At 44.2% G+C, this 13,141-nt stretch overlaps 1 protein-coding gene across 4 annotated transcripts in view; it reads right to left on the reverse strand.

Annotated features, from left to right (window-relative positions):
• The window catches only part of LOC102063883 (tropomodulin-2), a 35,091-nt gene extending 22,845 nt beyond the window's left edge, over nucleotides 1-12,246 (reverse strand). Inside the window, exons 1-2 of one of the 4 annotated variants that reach the window (XM_074549354.1) lie at nucleotides 12,119-12,246; nucleotides 1,671-1,875 (exon numbers count right to left, since the gene is read on the reverse strand). In XM_074549354.1, coding sequence (XP_074405455.1) covers nucleotides 1,671-1,796 — 126 coding nt within the window. In that variant the 5' untranslated portion in view covers nucleotides 1,797-1,875; nucleotides 12,119-12,246. Of the gene's footprint in view, nucleotides 1-1,670; nucleotides 1,876-11,538; nucleotides 11,696-12,118 lie in introns of those variants that run through there. The other 3 variants (XM_074549355.1, XM_005483344.4, XM_074549356.1) reach the window with 3 other exon arrangements.
• Nucleotides 12,247-13,141: the final 895 nt, after the last annotated feature.

The raw sequence follows: 13,141 nt of genomic DNA on the forward strand, positions 1-13,141 counted from the left end.
ATAAATCAGATTTCTGAAACATGGAGTCAAGATTCTCATCTCTTCCCTAGTCCTGGGACCCCTGCAAATGCAACCACACCCACTAATATTGGTATTAACCATATCCACAGTCAGAGCACTGAAGAACTAAGTAAGGTCATTATAACCACAGTTTGCAGTTCAGGTAGATAAACCAGGCTGTGTTTTCTGTAAATTTCCTTTACTCTTTTTCCATTTTTCTCTCACTGAAAACAAAATTCCTTTCATTCTAAAGCAGATGTCTCTCAGACTTCAGAAATGAATGGCATGCACTAAAGAGACTGGTGAATGAGGTAGACCTCAGCTATTCAGAGTATGAGGAAGCAAGCAGATAATTCCCACTTTCAAGATGTAGCTGTGGGATCCTGTGATTTCCCCTGCATCCTGTAACATGGGAATATGCACAAGGCCCCACAGTTCAGTCCAGCAAATCCCAAGGAGCAATACAGGTAGGTGGACCTTGCAGTGCACATGCAGCAATGCCAACGTGCTGAAGGTGCCCCAGAGTACCTCAGGAACATTTCCTCACTGGCCAGAACATGCACAGGAAATCTGATCCATGGCAAATGCGCAGGGAATTCTGAGCACATCCAGTGAACAACTCAAGTCAGCAGTTATTTCACCTGTGCATGCACAAATGTGCCCAGAGTGCTCCAAATTCACTGCACTCATGTAGCATAAATACAAATGCACCATGGCCTGATTTACTGTGTTGGTTGGTGGTGCTTCTTTAATGGTTTTCTGTGTCTCCATTTGAGATGCCAGATACTTGAAAATACCAGAAAATGTAGAAGTGGTAGTAGTGTGGGAAGTGGCAACATGGTGGGAGAGAACACTAAAGTTCCCATTAATTTCCAGACAAACTGGTGCTATAAAATTAGCAGCTATAATTCTGTTGTGTTTCTCCAAATTCATTTTGCCTCCAGACAGAACATTTTACCTACCAGTTTTCAAGCTTCTACATCAGTTTGAATATTTTTGAGTAGGTGCAGTCACAATTCCCTGCACACTTGTGACTGTAACCTTGCTATTGTACGATCAAGTGGTTCTCAGACCAGACCAGAGATCTTTAAATTCTTTGTGACAATTTCTCAATTATTATATAAATATAATAATTTTATATATATATATAAATAAAAATTGGGGGTTTGGATAGATAGATAGATAGATAGATAGATAGATAGATAGATAGATAGATAGATAGAATCCCAATTATTCTTACTCTCTGGAAAATGACAGTTGTGTAGCTGAATCCTGTTTTTCTTGATCATACCCAAACATATTCTCTTCATCTAAAAATATATGTGCTGAACGACACAGTCAACAGATTTCAGAAGTTCAAAAGAGCTGATCTCCATAAACACAGGTTATGTTTGTTTATTGCTGTGCTCAGAAATAGCAGCCATAAAAAGCTTCTCATTTTGTTGCAGTGTGCCAACATGACTAAAAATTTAGATTGCAGACAAGCTCATGTCTAAATAGACCAAGAGCACAGTGATTTTTACAAAAGTAGCACATCACAGCAGGAATACAACCAAAATGTCTGCAGCTGAGCTGCTCATACTTTAGAGCACACTGTCACAGAATAGAAATTAAAAATCCTGCAGTGTGTGGCATTTCTAACAGGCAGTGCTGCAATTCTCATCACTCACCTCAGGATCAAGGTCATCAAGGACATGTTCTAGCTGCTTCAGTTCATCCTCTGAGAGCCTGCTGAGTATTTCATCCTCGTTGATGTTCTTGTACTTCTCCAGCTCCTTTCGGAAGGGCAGCGACATGGCTCCTGCTGTGCTGCTCTGCTGCAGCTCAGGATTCCAACCATCCAGGGGTGCCCAGCTCCTCCAGCCACACTCCCTGCTAACAATAAACCATTGTGGGCATCTCCATTGAGCTGAGAGCCCTGGAAAGCTGAGGGTCACAGTGACACTTGTTAAAGCAAACAAAGCAGCAGCGTGTCCTGGCACAGCACAGGAGTGTGGGATGGGAACAGCCAGGACGGGTTCAGTGTCCTGGGGCAGAGCAAGCAGCAGCTCTGAGACACAGATAAGGAAAATATTAGCAACTCCTCCTTTTTCATAGAAATATAGCTGGTTTATTTCATTTGCTTGGAAACAGTATCTGTTTGCTCTTTTGGCCAGAAGCAAAGGAAAGTGGTAGAGGCACAAACAGTCCAACACTGACAAACAAAAACCAAAATGTTATGCCTTGAGGTATTCTATCTAATCCCAGCTTTGCTGGTGGCTGAAAGCTAACCCACATCATCCTGGCTGACTTTTTGGCACATTCTAAGCATCTGTCAGGTACACTGGTAGTTAGTCTTACTTCAGATACAAATGATAGCACTTCTAATCAAAATTCTTGGAGTGAGGAGATGCTAGTTACAGCTCAAAACAATATCTGTACTTCAGTCTGTTAAATGGGAGACCTGCAGAAGTTCAAAACTTGAAAAAACATGAAAAAAATATGAAGTTAGTATTTCACAAACTCTTTTCTTTTTAAAATTTGAACATGATTCCTTGCTAGATGATCCCAACTGACTGGGAACAAGAAGATCCCATTTGCATGTCCACAACAGTCATTGTCATCATATCTGTCATATGACAATATGACAAAGGACTCTCTGTCTTTACTTGCTCTTTTTTTTTCTTGTCCAGAGCAAATTCCAGAACCAGAATCAGCCTGTAAAGGGACAGAGTGAAAGAGAACTAACTTATGATGAGAAGCAGCATTAAGTGGGGCTCTCAGTGTGCTCCAGGCCCTCCCAGATGTGCCCAGCTCCCTCAGCAGCACTCTCCCAATGACACAGTTAGCTGGGCAGCTGCACTCACAAATTTCAGAGTTATGGTTGATATGGAAACCAACTGGCAACTACCACTGATTTATATACCAACCCCAACCCTAATTTCCTCTGGCCAGGTTTTTAGTTGTCATAAGCTGATAAAATCCATGTGGGTGCTGTTGCTTGTCATATGAGCTGGAAGCCTGATTTTTGTTTCACTTTTATTCCAAGTCCAAACGAAAATATTTCATTTACTTAGGAGTTTCACTATGTAAGTGCTAAATATTAAAACGTATTTCATTTTTATATTTATCAAAAAGACTAGAAATCAGCAACCTATTGAAAGAGAAGGGAATAATCAGTGGACTTACAAATTTGAAATACCTGGAATTCTGTGACTACTGCAAGGCACATTAAGCCTTGACTGGAAACTTGAATATACTATTCCAAGAAGAATCATTATTTTGCCTATACACTTTCTTTTTTTTCTTATTCCTGCTCTGTTTGTGGCTGCTGTTTTCCTAGCATGACATCATCATCAAGCCATTCCAAATGTCAGGATAGAATTCAAGCATTCTTTAAATTGAGAGTTTGTTTTGGGGAGATAGTCAGCATCTGATGTTTAACAAAGTTACAACTGTTGTGAAATTTTGTTATAATATCAAAATTTCCTTATATGCAATGAGTGTGGGGGATATTTTGACCAAAAACAATACAAAAGAGCCAATCTTTTTGTGTACTTTGTGATTAAGAACACTAGTTCAATATGTGTTAAATCCAAGCAATTTTTTTATCAAAATTACTTGTTAAATAATGAAAGCACTTTATTTAAAAATTATAATTTGTTTAAACTGTAAAACCAAATGGAGCTGCAATACAACATTCTGCCCTAGGGCATCAGGTGCCTTCTCTAAGTTCCTTTGGATAAACTCATTACAAACATAGCATTTCAGCTAGCAGTCATTAACTGAGCTAAAAAATTTCTTTTAGGGGATTACAGCTTTTTAAAACTATTTAAGTAAAATGGTTATTTTATTAGAGTTTAATCACATCCCTGGAAAAGACAGAAATGTAATCCCAAGGGTAAGGTAATTAAATATCGTAGGAAAAGCAACTTGTAAGAGTGCAGGGCAGTTTCCCTGGCTGAGGGTCAGCAGGCCAGCTGGAAGCAGGATCTCTCCCTCAGAGGTGCAGCCCTGCAGGGCTGCAGCCAGCAATTGTGGCACTGGGATCAGCAGGGCCATGGGGCTGAGGGCTTCTGTGAGGTCTGCAAAGCTGAACCCATGATTGTGTGCACCCCAAATTCTTTGTGAACTGCCCAATTGCTCAGCCATAAAGGGAAGATGTGCCAGGAGACACTCTGAACAGGTGAAAACTCTCACTATTTTAACTTTTAAGTAAGAAGAGAGGGTGTCTGACCATGTCCAGCAGGGATACCCCAAAGAGAAATTTAAACTCAGATGTTCCAGCCTAACTTCTGTGATGGTATGAAGCACTGTGTTGAATAACCCTTATGAGACTGATAGTGCAGGGAAGAGCCTGGAATCTGAGTGCTTTTCTTGCCTGCACACATTTGCAACAAAAAATTCCCTTAAAATTTTCCTTTTCACAAGAGAATCCTACTCTTTTGTGACTGAACAAAAGCAGAAGACACTGCTAAGGGAATTTCTTTGCCCACAATGCATGAAAGCAGTAAAGCTTTTCTGGAGCTTTCACTCTTTCACTCACACAGGAACACCCATTGCTCACAGCCCAGGTTTATGCTCTCTGTTGACCTTTCACCAGAGTCACAGAACCACAAATCAAGGAAGATAAATCCAACAATTCAGCATCAGTCAGACCGGGAAGGAAATGCTGAACTCTTGATTCACACACTGGAAACTGCTGTCTAATGTGATGATAAGGATCTCCACCTCCCTAATTGGATTTGATACTGTTAATATTGTGTATGTAAACAGAGCCACATGCTGTCTGTGCAGCTCCTTACTGTGGCCTGAGTGTACACAACTATTTACTTCTTGCACACTCCATCCACTGGATTTGCTTTGTTGTGATTACTGTATGAAAGCTTCCATTAGTTACAAAAGCAGTTCTAACCCAGAGCTCCCTGCTGCTGCTATTTTGAGCATATAAAACAGATCAGGTGTCACACAGCACAAGGGAGATGTCCAGTCTAGAGACAACCCACTCCCGAATGTCACACTGCACTAGGGACACTGGGGGAAGCAGGATGAGGGAGCATGGATAACACCGTGCAGTTTCCCTTCAAACTTACTGGGAAGCGTGAAAGAGATGAAGGAATGGGGGAGCACACATCCTGTTTGTTTTTCTCCCCTGAGTTTCAGGATGGAGCATCTCAGTTTCTCCTGGGCCCAAGCCCCACTGTTAAACAGCAAAGCCCAACAGGTGAGACCTGTGCTCATTCTGGATGGGGCAGAACTGGAAGAGGCATTTCTGCCACCCATGTGCTCCTTTTAAACCCTTGTGGAGCACGGAGGTTCCACAGTGAGCTTCAAAGAACCTCTTGCTGTATTCCTGATTCCTTCTAAAGAAAGAAATACATACAGTGGAATTTGGGGCAGCTTTTCACCTATTCCTGGCAACATCAGCATTCCAAACATGTTTTCAAAGAAAAAAAGGGTGTCATTAGTCAGCCTACATAAAATCATTACTGCTCAGCGCAGTTAACCCCTGCTGTGATACAGCCCCTCTGCACCTTGCCATGTTCATAAGCACTTTTTTGTTATGCTTATACACTTCTGAAAGGGCTTTGCAGAGGAGCCAAGCTGTGGTTTCTGCTGATACCATAACACTGTTGTAATCTTCTACTGCTGATATGGATGTTTCTTTCAGAGAGTGAATCACTCCTCTGCTGAATTGAGCTGAATGCCACAGGGGTCCCCCTTGTGTCTGCTTGGATCCCTTAGGAAGTGTTGGAACAACCTGAACTGTAGAATCTCCTATGGCCCAGCAGCTACAAATGCACTTCAGGTCACTCCTGCTATCCAAAACATAGACTACACACTTAGAGAAACACCTGTCTCTGGGGCCCTGCAGAGAGGAGAAAACTGTGATACTGAGGATGTGAATTTCCAGGTTTGATAGTGTATATAAGCTAAGAATGAAGCTGCATGACAATGTGCATTATGAAGTATAGAGAGATGTGATGAATGGGAAATAATCTATTAATAGAGTTCTTTGCATTTTTATTGGGAAAAAAAGGTATTTTTTCATAATCAGGCTTGAAAAATTGCTCTCATTTTTGCAAATCACAGCAACTGATCTTTAGAAAGAAAATCCTGAGGCATGACCTATTTTAAACTATTTCTGTATCCACAGTGGTGGTTATTTGTGTTTTGAAAAACAGTTGTAAAACTGACCTGTAAATGTGGGGGGAAAATCTTCCCTTTCTTTAAATAGACTCATGTAGCTAAACATGAAAATAAAAACCAGGTGGAATTAATCCCAAATTAAATTGATACTGGACCAAATAAATAGGATTGGGGCCATTATGATTAGGAGCCGTATTTGTGCAACACAAGCAGATGCTCAGTAGAAGGAGGATGATTGTCCCATGCTGCCCAGGCAAGGGAGTGCCCCCAGCAGCACACTGAACCCAGTGCCAGGCAGGGAACATCAGAAATACTCCATTGTCTGACATATAAATAAGGTTCCTTTTTAATTTTTATACTTAAAAGGCAAGACAAATGCACCAATGTACTTTCTAACCATGAACATATGGGGGATGTATGCTGGGAGATGATGTTTTGCAGTAGGAGGTTCATGAATCTCAGAAAAGTTAGAAGGAATGCATTAGGGCCAGCACAGAACACAAGTGTGGCAGAACACAGCATTGCAGAACCGGGGTTTGTGTGTGCAGGATGTGAATAGAATTGGCTACAGGTCCTGATGCAGACACAGCAGACATGTCAAAGAAATTCACATAGGTACAAAATGGAAGAGAGATCGGTAGAAAAGTACTCTTCCTCTCTTTCCTCTTCTAGAATTACCCAGCTTTTCTGTCTGTTTCCCAAACAATACTTCAGAACATAAGGAGTACTGAAGTGCTCCAGTCCAGTCACCTTTTCTAAGCCTTTTACATTCATGACATGACATGATCACTTGGTGGATCAGAGCAAATCACCTGTTAGAGGACTTGCAGAATTGGGTTCTTCAGGGTGTGTCTCTGGGGCTGGCAGAGGGGAGAGCCCAGCTGCCTCAGGGCTGGCTCTGGGACAGTCAGAGTGGGGCCAAACCTCTTCTGTGCCCAGCCCAGCTGCCATCCTTTGTCCTGCTGCAGCAAAGAATCCCTCAAAATCCCTGAATTTAAAATCCCTATATTTAAAAGGCTGCTTTTCTCCTGAGCTAATGAGGGGTTACTTCATGCTCTGTTCCCAGCAACTGGTTCAGTCCTATACAGAGAGGAGTGAATAATTAACAATTATGTTGTCCTAATATTAGACTAGTCCTGAAATTTTAGGATAATCATTCAGTGATGAAAAACTCCACTTGATAATTGGATGTGGCATTCTGAACCTTGGTAATGTTTATGCTACTCTATAGTTTACATCACAGTTGGCTGCTTAAATGGGGATTGATAACTTCCATGCAAATAAAATGTGAGACATTAATTCATTGTAATGGGACTTCAGTCATGTCCTTTGCAAAAAAATAACCACCACATATATTGCAAAATTATCCATATGAAAGCACTGTTATTTATAGAAGACATAAAGGGATGTACTCCTTCTGATTGAGGTAACATGAAAGATTTTTCCCTGGTGATTAAAGAAAGATGAAACATTGACGCTTCTCCCACTGAAGCAGAATGTTACATAATGACCAATTTCTGATTGTTTCTAAAATAACATTAGTGGTATTACTCATAACCACTCAAAACATGAAATTGAGTCCTGGAAAGGAAGTATTTCTTTACAATGCCTGATGAATTTATAGCTTGTTTCTGGGTATCATGATATTTTTAGATCATAACCATTAGAACTGTTTCCAGACAAACATATGATGACTAATTATAAGGGACCATATGATGATTTAAGTCTTACTTAGAAAATCCAACCTTTAAATCACTCAATTCCTGCCTCCAAGAAGAGGATGACAGAACAAACCTAAGCTTGCAGACATTGGTGGGATTGTTTATGGTGGTCTGACATTTCAGTGATGCATAAAGCACAGGAAAACACCAGAGACCTGTTTGTCTGTCCTGTCTCTTGCAATGAACACTCCCCATTGTTTCTAGAGGGGTAAAGTTTAGTTACAAACTAATGAAACAATCTTTCTGCTCACTGCTGCTGGTAACTTTGTAGCACTGGAAGGTTCTTCCGTTTATGGAACTTAATGATGGTTTGAAAATCTGTGCAATGTTAATTAGCTCCTCTAAGATAAAGACATACCAGTCACTGTCTGAAACTGAGGGCGGTGTGAAGTGCAGGCTGGGAGTCCTGGAGGGCAGAGTCTTTTTATACAAGCAAGAGAGATGAAGAGCCAGCTCCACCCTCAATTTGTCATCTGTGTGCTCACTGTGACGTGACAGGAACGCCCTGGCTCTACCAGGGTGCCTGACTGATGCTCCCTTGGATTAGATTGCAAGGAGAAGGAAAGGGCCTCTTTATTCTGGGGGGCACCAATGATATGTTAACCCCCTTCAATAACGAGCAGACTCTGCAGGTTTGCAGCAGCCAGGTGCTGATTTACCTGGGACAGGTAAAGATCTGCACCCCTGGTCAGCACTGCCCCAGAGCTGACATGTCCCCTCTGTGACACGGCAGCCCACGGTTCTGTGGTCTCCAGGGAACATGGATCATTCACATTCCAGAAACAGCTGGGATGCTCACAAGGAGGTGTCTTCACCCAGCTCAGATCCCAGTTTTGTGTTGTGTGAAGAAATGCAGTCCTTGAATCAGCAAATCTACCGTGAATGCACAGCAGAGCACACACTGGGGGAGAAAGACTTGCAGATTTGCACAGGTCTTGGAAAGCACACTTGGAAAGCCCAAGGCCAGGTTCTGGATCCTCCTTGACTGGTCACATCTACATGGAACCAGCTGCTGCGGCGCCCTAAACGCCATCAGCCACGCGAGAGCCTCTCCACTGCCCTGTCAGGAAAAAGAAATGCCTTGTGCAAGGTCAAATGGGAAGTCTGTGGCAAGATAAGGAATGGAACCATCTTCCAACTGTCAAACATTGTTCAGCTTTTCCTTTGGCTATGGGTCCCTTCTTCCATGGACATCTTGTACATTTAAGTGGATCTTTTAAATTAATAACATAGGCCAAGTGAAAACACAGCAGAGACACCCAAAGGCTGGGTAAGAGCATGTACTAATGACTGCAGAACTGAGATCCTGAATAATGACCACTGCTAGGTGCCCTCTAAATCAACCTCTTTTTGCATCTTTCCTAAGCTGCTTTTTCTCCTTACAACGCACAGAGACATCATCACTACCAACATTTTTTGCATTTTATCTGTAAACCAAAGCCAGAAACCATGCAGGATGACAGCTGAAACAACAAACAGGAGAAGGAATTACCTGGAAATTGACTTTTTATTTTTACAATGAAATACATCAAAACAACCTTGGAAACAACAACAGCAGTGTTTGTTTCCCACATGTTGGAAACATCAATAGGAAAAAAGGACACTGGGTAACATAAACTGCAGCATTGTTCCACCTGTGCTGCCAACAGATAACAAACCAAGTGCTACCTTTTTGTCACCACTGTTCTCAGATTTCCCTGTTTTAGCATAGCAGCTGGACACTCAGTCCCAGCTGCTCTTTGAATGAAGGATTTAAAAACGAAGTTTACAGATTTCTGGGGCACCAAATAAGGATGAGCAAACCCTTTTGTTAAACAGAAGCCACCACTACACTAGTCTGCTGTGGTCAGTAAATAGAACACAGGCATTCACCCCACTATGAACCCACCATGTACAAATACCTGTGGCTACAGGATGCAAAACCCTGCACAGCCACGTCAGCCCCAGTCAAAAGGACACTCAATTACAGAGAGCCATCAAACTAGGAGGTCCAATAATATAGGGATGCTACCAAAACCCCCCTAAAACAGATTAGTAACAGCAGAAATGCATGAACATTGCTTGCCAGAAGTTGTAAAATACTGGAAATAATGTTAATTTGAGAAAGGAAGAAAAGGTATGCAAAGAGAGCAAAGCACACTACTTTGAACAAAATTATTTAGATTATCAAGATAAGAGAGACTACTGGCTAACTCAGACATACAACCAAGCTGGATAAATGGGGAGAAAGACACATTAGGAGTTTAGGTTGGTGAAGTCACTAAAATGAGTCACATAAGTCTTCATTTTTCTTACCCAGTAGTAAAAATTTAAATATATCCATAGTGGAAAGCAGTTAAGATGTGCACAGTGTAGAGCACCAGCACAAAGGCAGGCAGGCTGTTAGACAGCAAATGAGTGCAGAATAACATGGAAAGACTGAGATATTGTCAGCGTAATTCAGTGAGACACCACTGAATATACCACTGGGTGCACCACTGCGCACCCCTGAGTGTGAGTTCAGTTTTCTATAACTGCATCCCTCACAAAGAATTAGAGGATGAGATGCCTACAGTACCAGGCCAGCTGATCCCAGGTGTTTCTTTGCCATTATTTGTTCCTCTTTCAAAGAGGGAAGGGCAGAACAGAGGAAGTTCAAAGAATAATCAGTTCTGAGAATAATCAGTTAAAGTAAATCTTTCATATAAGAACTTGAAAGACTGAACCTATTTACCACAAATAAGCAGCTCAATAACTTGATGAAGATATCCTCTACTAAACACTTTCAGAAGCATAGACCTACACATTGTATCATTCATGGTAAAAAAATATAATTACTTCTTCCAATTATTTTAAAATTTATATTTGATATTGATGAATTTCTGTATTTGTCTCATTAGTAATAATGATAGAATTTTTTCAGAAGTTTATGTCACTGCTAAGCTCAGGATGCTTATGTTAATCTAACCAGTTGTCATTTACTTTTTGGTGTTTATAGTTCCCAGTTATCTTTACATGCTTCTCATTATTAACTGTGGATTTTTACTCTGGCAGAAGAAATTCCCCTAAAGTTTCCACCACAGCAAATCCCCTTGAACTAGGGCACCCTGATTATTTTTAATTAGAAGATGAGAGTATGCGATCTCTAATGCCAGTGTGCACGTTTTGAGGGTACACTTTGCTCCTCAGGACCTTGGAAACGTTCTTAAATTTTCTAAATCAGCGATCTCTTCCTGACCCTGGCGTTGGTTCGTTTGTTCTGACCCGCTGCCCGGCGGAGCAAACCACCCTCCGCCGGTCCTGCCGTATCCGTGACATACAAAAGGCAGGAGATCTCCAAGGTGGGGCCGCCCATCACCATCCACACAAACACCTTCTTGTGGTATTTTATTAAACTGCCCATCTAATTTCTGTCCTCCCACGCGTGACCCGAAGGATGCGAGCGCTCCGCAGTAACCAGGCGCACTCGCTTGTCAAAGCTGCGTTCTCCGCCGAGCCCGGGCGTGGCGGGGCCGAGCCCGCCGTGTCCCGCACGGCTCCCGCGGCGGTCCCGGGGCGCGGCTGGGTGGGATCGGGGCCGCCCCGCATCCGCGCCCCGCGCCGGGGATGCTCCGCCGCCCCCGCCGCGCCCGCCGCGCCCCGCAGCGCAGTGCGCGGAGCCCCGAGGGCGATGCTGCCCCGCGTCCCGCCCCGCCGGCCGCCGCCTTACCCCGCCGCGGGGCCGGGCCTGGCCGCCGCCCGCCGCCTGCGCGCCGCTCCGCGCCCGACCGGCGCCGCCGCCGCCTGCGCGCCCCTCCGCGCCCCGAGCCCGGCGGCTGCAGGTGGGTGCCCGGCGCGGCGGCTGCGCAGCGCGGCCCCGGCCCTGCCGGGCACGCTGGGACTCGTAGTCCGGCGGCCGCAGCGCCCGCCGCGGGCACCGGCACCGGCACCGCACCGGCAGCAGCAGCGGCGGCTCCCGCAGCGGCAGCTCCCGCAGCAGCGGCCCTCCCGCCCCGGTCAGGCCGCCCGCCCTTCCCCGGCCCCCCGCAGCCCTCCCTGCTTCTGTCCGCCCCAAGCCTGCAGGTGAGGTCCCGCCTAACCCACACAGTCCCTGTCGCCTGTGCCTTGGCACGGTGCAGCTTGAGCCTTCTGTCACCCGTGTGGCTCACGACAACAGAGCGCTTACTGTGCCTTGGGCGCTCTGCCAGCCGCGGCCACCGCCCCTGCCCCGGCACAGCCCTGCCCCGGCACAGCCCCGAGCACAGCCCTGCCCGCGCTCCCTGCCCCGGGCACAGCCCTGCCCGCGGTACCCGCTCAGCTCCGGGCACACGTGTCGCCAGCTGATCCCGAAGAACGCGGTTTGCTCCTCTCAACACCTGCTGCAAACCGAGCCAGCCAAACAGGCCCTGCAGCAGAAACCTGCTGGCCCTCACCCGAACCAAGATGTGTCACCCCAGGGAGCCACTTTTGGAGTAGAGGGTGCTGTCCTCTGAGACCATTTTTGATATTTTTCCTTTCTTTTGTTAATTAGTGTTGGCAAGTCAATTTATATTTGTTCTATTATTCTATAGTAAGGTTGGTTGAAATGTAATTTTAAAAATTGTAAAAAACCCTGAGTATTGTATGCAATATTATTTGAGTGAACCCCTTTTAATTAAGCATGTCCATAAATTAATTTATCAGGATGCTTTCACTGGGTGTTGTGATTTAGTTGAACAGAGGTCCTTGGTTCTGAGCACTAAGTGATGAGTCACAAGCAGCAGAAAAACAGTTCCAATGATTGGGATGTCTTTAAGTTTCATTCCACATTGGCAGGAAAAGAAGACATTGCCTTGTTAAGAAGCAGATGCTGCACTAGAGTTGAATTTTCCTACGGAAAAAAAGAACAAGTAGGAAACACCAAACTCTGCCAAACACCTCAGGTGTCTGTAGCAAGACTTAGAGCAGAACACTCAGGCTAATATGAGGGGCTGAAGGGTTACCATGCGTGTTTTGCCAGTGCTGCTAAGGAAAACACCTGTATCCACAATAATGTGCAGTGTAGAAAAATCCTCCAAAGCTGCAGTTACCTGCTTGGAATCTCCTTGCCTCAGACTTCTCGTAAAATGGGATATCCAGCCATAAGTTAACAGCTTTTTGTGCCAAACATCTAAAATGTTATCAGATCAACAGAAATAGGAAATAATCAGATCCATTTATTCCGCAGCCTTTCCCTTTCCCTCCCTGCCTTGAAGCATGCAAAGAAAACGAGGTTTGCATCTGTGATTTTGTTTGTTCAGTCCCAGAAGCATCAGGCAAGCTGAACCAAATTGCTTAGAAAACTTCTGCCCTGT

This window comes from Zonotrichia albicollis, chromosome 11 (assembly GCF_047830755.1).
Source record: "Zonotrichia albicollis isolate bZonAlb1 chromosome 11, bZonAlb1.hap1, whole genome shotgun sequence".
Classification (NCBI taxonomy): domain Eukaryota; kingdom Metazoa; phylum Chordata; class Aves; order Passeriformes; family Passerellidae; genus Zonotrichia; species Zonotrichia albicollis.